Source organism: Melanostigma gelatinosum (genome assembly GCF_949748355.1).
Source record: "Melanostigma gelatinosum genome assembly, chromosome: 6".
Classification (NCBI taxonomy): domain Eukaryota; kingdom Metazoa; phylum Chordata; class Actinopteri; order Perciformes; family Zoarcidae; genus Melanostigma; species Melanostigma gelatinosum.
In genome coordinates, this window is record NC_136639.1 from 24,580,220 (window position 1) to 24,586,219 (window position 6,000).

A 6,000-nucleotide genomic window follows, 5' to 3' on the forward strand; every position below is an offset into this window, starting at 1 on the left:
TTGTGGCTGCTCAGGTGCATGATACCGCACTAAACCAAAGTAAAACATGTTGGTGGCAGATGGTTGGCAGGAGGATAGTTAGCTGCTGGCAGCCGAATGGCAGCTAATGTCAACGGAGTTTGCAATGAGTTACATAATGATGAGTTCAAGCTCTACTCAGTTAAAATGAGAATTGGGCGAAGGTAGATTATATGGTTATCATGGTGTATCTTGTAAAAGAAAAACGTTTTTGGCAAGAAACTTGAATGCATTTAATTGAAGGAGATGTTTTCACAGCAATACAAAATACATATTCGAGAAGGAATAACAGCCTGTTTAACTTTCTAACAGCTTTAAGCAGCTTATAATACATAATTGAAACAGCTAATGCTAAAAAATAGTTTTGGAATTGTTGATGGTTTTGTGAAAAAAGTTAGTCTGGAGCCTACCAGCTGCTATAACAAAACAATGTGATGTACTGGGGTTCATTTCCCTAAAACCTTCAAATATACAATGACTTAAAAAAACAGTTATTCAGCAGGTGAATATGTTACTGAAATGTGTAAAAGGTTTTCTAGGCAGTTTTTTTTTTAGTAGCTGCATGCAGAAACATCAATCATACCAGAAGTCGATGACACCAATGTTCTGATATTCAATAAAAAGACAACATCAGCCCAAATGTATCGTGAAAGCAATATACTGTAACTGATACAGCAGCTATTTTTCTTTAAAACGATGCGGTGTCATCATGTAGACTGTGGGTGTATTGCCTCACTGTGACAGGCTCTGAGATGAGTGCAGCCTGCACAAGCAGCTCCATTTGTTTCGACCCCGCTGTGCCCTCCATGTTCCATCCGCTCACTGGGTGCTGATCAGTGATACAGACCATAATTGGTCAGATCAATGAGGGCACTGCACGGCCATCTTACTGCTCACCTCCCTGCTTCGTTAACAGGGAATCATTATCGCCTACATAGTTATGTTATTAAGGAAAACTGACTTTAGCCTCTGGAGGAAAAGAGAAATCAGTAAAGTGGAGAGGAAGAGGAGAAGGAAAGAAATGGCTGAACAGAAGGTAAAATAAAGTATTCAAATATGGCAAGGAATCATATGTTACATCTCGCTTAACTTGAAGCTAGACCTTAAGTTGCATGATTGAAAAACAATTGTTTTCCTCTGGTCATTGAGGTTGTCAGACAAAAACAAATAAGTGAGGAATAAAATAAACAGCTGCTTGAACAAGGAGAAGTATAAAGGGAGTCTCATGTTCTTTTATACTGCATAGAGAGGGGCAGCGTGTAGCATTTCGAGGGATCTATTAGTACGAATGTAATATAACATTCATAACTATGTTGTCGTTAATGTATAATCCCATAAAAGTAAGAATTGTTGTGTTTTCATGAGCTTAAAAATGATCCCCTCATATCTACATAGAGAGCAAGTCCTCTTCACGGAGTCCGCCATATTGCACCGCCATGTATTTACGGTAGCCCAGAACGGACAAACCAAACACTGACTCTAAAGAGAACCTTTTGTGTTTTGACCAGGGGGCAATATCTGGTTCTGAAGACTGCAGCCAATGCAGAAATGGCTTAAACTTGCATTCTCATTCATGGCCATCAGGGGGCAACTCCTCTGGTTGCAAAAATAAGTCTGGCTGTATAGAAGTCTATGGGAAAATGACCCTACTTCTCACTTTATTTATTAACTCAGTAAACATTGTAAATGTGAGTTTATGGTCTCATTCTCTAGTTTCAAGTCTTCTTCAATACAGCTTGATGTTCATAGCATAAATTATAGTCCTTTTAGAGCCAACTAGACCATAAAGCGGAGTATACTTTAGGGAGTTGTTACCTTGTGATTGACAGGTCACAACCAGAACCGTATATGGTGTTTCTACATAACTCCTCCGCAGTCCAAAATTAGTCACTTCTGTTCACTGGTTCACTTGCAAAAAACAAGGGCGATGGAAAAAAGTCAAAGATGGCGACACCGAAAAATTCCAAACTCTAGGCTTTAAAATCGCAATGACGTAACGATGATAACGTCCACTACTTACATACAGTCTATGGCTTTCATGTTATCCGACACGCTTGTGAATCTCCGAGTTTTTCACTCAACGCCTCACGTTGCCACAGTTGGTTGCAATCTGCAACCACCCAAAGTTACAACCAAATCATACAAACTGTGCCTTTAAGAGTTTTATTTACATGAATTGACTCAACAAAAACCTTAAATACTGATAAAAAGGTTGCTCAGTTTAAAAGCATTTAAGTTTTCTATTTTTGTCTGAAAAATCCGAAAGACAAGGGACAACTTTTCAATCGCATTTCAAATCGTTTACACTGCTTACATACCACCGCAGTGAACATAGTGCAACTATCTCTTTAAGTGAAATGTAACCTGCATTAATTACTGGGTTCATTTCTTATTCTTCAACTGACTTTTCAACTGCTTTTACCTCAGTCCTCAACTAACAATTCAACTTTCTGAATCTCTAAATCGTCGTCTGACAGTTCAACTGCTTTGAGTGGTTATATGTCAATTGACATTCCTTATCTGACTGGAGGGCAAGCGATGTTTTCTCGCTGTTTTAAGACGAATGTTACCACTGCGTATATTTTGATTTGTCGGCTGTATTTATCGGCTATAATTTCATTATCTGAAAAATAAATCAAGTCAATATCCCATCAACAATTTACCGGATGGATAAACTGTATATTGTGAAACCATACTACTAAAGAATTTATACAGCACCAGTCTGGCCTGTGCTCGTTATCTGTCTGTGTCACCGGCCACACAATCACTGCCTCTCTCTCAGCACACTGTGAAAGGCTGACGACTTCATTAAGGGACACTTGCTCCGCCACACTCCACCGACAACAAAAGGCCATGAGTCAGGCAATTACTCATATCTCCCAAGAGGCTATAAGTGGATTCATCAAAAGGTGCTGGAAGGAGACAAACATATGTAAAGTGTAAAGAGACAGGAGGCAGGACTCGGGTTCAGACAGAGTGAGACCAATTTGGGGGCTGAAGTTGGCTTTTATCTAAGGGGCACTACGGAAGAGCTTTGTTGCCCTTTGGCAATAAATGACTAGAATATATTTCTCTGGATGCTGGGCAGGTTATGAGTTTCACGATGCTCCCAAATTGCCTGAACTGAAGGAAATCGAGGAAACCGAATCATCTTTTCACTCGACATTTTTGTTTGACCTCTGCTCTTTTTAACTAGATTACTCCTCTCTCATGAGAATGTCAATAACAGGTAAGGATCCATTAGCTCAGGAGGACGGCGTGGGCACGCCTCCTTGGTAAGGCAATCCTTCTGGTCATCACCAAAGGTCAGCAGATGATTTATTGACCCTTTACTAAGCAATATATATAGCACCTTTCACACAAATCCAATGCATGGCTTTCCAAATGATTGACAATACGCAAACAAGAGGAAAATGGAGAGACTGTAAGTAAAATTAGAGCGACATAAAATAAGAAATAAAATATGTATAAATACTAGGGCTGGGCAAGCGTTAACGCATTCATTAATTAACGCCGACAATTATTTTATGGCGCGTCAATGCAGTTTTTTGAAAATGATTAATTAAGCGGACATTTTTAACACAAGAACCAGGCAGTGAGCGGTGAACAGCTGTTTGTGTGGCGTCTCTTCCGTCTCTTCCCGTTTCCTTCACCTATATTCCCCTGGGTCCTAAGTCCCTCCAGGTACAGCTTCTTATCACCCGTGATGTACCAACGTACATTTCTAACAAATACCACACATATTACACGCTAATCAGTGTTGCATATGTGTCTGACCAAAATACCAAAAAAAGCTAAAAATAAATGATTCATTTAAATAATTATTTTAGAGTTTTTAAAGTGTTTTTGCTTGGAATATGCATAATAAGCATATCATTTAGTTATCGCTACTGAGAATTTAACAAACATAAAAACATGACGTAAATAGGTTTGCAGTTTTCAAGGTGCATATTTAAAATTGCATCTATTACACACATGAAAATAAAGTTGTGAACACCGGCTGAATTTCTATTATCAGAATCATTATAACTGTATTTTAACTGCTACTGTGTAAAGGGAATACTGCTGTTAAAAAGCACCTTATTTGACTAAAGTGTTTGCAAACTAAATGTTATTGCACTTTTGCTCGTACTTTTAAAATAAAAGTGCGCAATACACTACCTTTGAATTCATTATTGAATTTTGAGCATAACAATACGATTAATCGCAGAAAAATCATGCGATCGTTGCCCAGCACTAATAAATACTAAAACAATCACATGAAAACACATAACACACTAACAATCAGATGCAGTAATAAGCAAAAAGAATAAAAAAAATATTTATAAGCATTGGTATTTGACAGTATGGGAGAGAGAATGTGTTGGGACTGCCCTGAAAAGCATCCTAGGAAACCATGTCGCTACAAGTGTATGGAAACTTTTGACTTAGTTGTAAATAGTGAATGTAATCCCTGGGCAGGCCCAGCCTACTTTCTTTCCATACCCTTTCTTCTGCACCCATGGGGGGGGGGGGACAGGTCGCCAGACTATAACAGTACTGACACAGAGAACCACTCACGCTCACATTCACACCAACAGGCAATTTAGAGTCATCTATTAACCGAAGATGCATGTTTTTGGACCATTGGAGGAAGGTGAAGTAAACCCACGCTCCCACAGGGAGAACGTGCAAACTATACAGACCAGAGCCGTGCAGCCCGGGAATGGAACCCCGGTCCCTTTTGCTGAGAGGTGACAGGGCTAACCACCTTGCAGCCCAGCTCAATTCCAATCCAGATATTATAAAATGCAATATTTTACACAAGATTATTGTTTTTTTATGTGTGTAGTCTAAAACTAATTGTTTTAAACATATATTTACTTAATCATGTTTTGCAAACTACTCGTGATTATTTACACTCTTGATTCATCTGCAGATAACTGAACAAATAGGTTCGAAAAAAATGTCAGAAAATATCTGTGGAATATTCCATTACCCAGAGTTCAAAGGTCTTGTTTTGTCACATATTAAAGCAGACTATTGGTTTGATCTCCAAATAAAGATGTTCCTGATAATATAACACAGGGGCATATTAATCACAAAAAGAGTCGATGAATAGCTTATGAAAAGGGTTTCTTTGAGCCAAATGACTTGTGTGAAACCAGCTTCAACGTCAGGATGATGTATTGTACTTTCAGGTAAGATGAATGAATTATATTTATCGTGTACTTGAAAGAACCCACGGAAAGAGAAGCCAGAAACAAAGTGAAAACTGTGGCACGAGGACTCTGTGTACAGATGGAGGAGTTTTACGTGGGAATACTATCACAATGTATATTTTATAAACTAGAAGCTATTAGTAATAGTGTAATGTGTAATTTGTCTAAAATCGTATTAAAGTGTGGACTCTGGTAGTTTGGAGGCATCAGTACTCCTCTTTGAACTCTGCCCTCCAGAGCGGCTCCAGAGTGCATTTCATCCCCCCCCCCCCCCGCACACACACACACCGAGAAGTGCCGCGATCACCACCCCACACTCACCTGACTTTTGCAGCCACGGAAGATATCGCATCGCTCCTCAGGTTCTTCCTTTTGGACACCGCAGTACCCATGCTGAAGTGGAAACGACCCCGGAGAGAAAAACGCGGACCATTCCACAGACTGATCGGGGAGGAAAAAGAGAAAAACTAGAGGTAATAAAAAACACCACCCCTTGGGGGATACAAAACCTCTGTATCCAACGAGAGTGGCCACTCTGATGATTTCATATTGATCACCATCGTTTCTACGGAGAAAGTAGCTGGAGGATGGAGCGCGGAGCGTGATGTGCTGGGCTCTGCTCTCCGCTCCTCATCACAACTGAGGCTTCCAGGGAGGAAACAAGGACCATAAAAGGGAAGGCAAGCCCGCCCGCCTCTTGCGCGGCACCCGTGCTCGTTATAGGAGTGTAGGCTATACGCTGGACGCGAGGAGGTGTGGACACTTGAGTCCACAAGTAATC

General features: G+C 40.1%; 1 protein-coding gene across 1 annotated transcript in view; it reads right to left on the minus strand.

The window, feature by feature from the left end:
- Positions 1-5,623, minus strand: part of nsmfb (NMDA receptor synaptonuclear signaling and neuronal migration factor b) — a gene marked incomplete at its 3' end in the record, with an annotated part of 48,618 nt that extends 42,995 nt beyond the window's left edge. The window contains exon 1 of the mRNA XM_079270461.1: positions 5,541-5,623. Coding sequence (XP_079126587.1) covers positions 5,541-5,611 — 71 coding nt within the window. The 5' untranslated portion in view covers positions 5,612-5,623. The remainder of the gene's footprint in view (positions 1-5,540) is intronic.
- Positions 5,624-6,000: the final 377 nt, after the last annotated feature.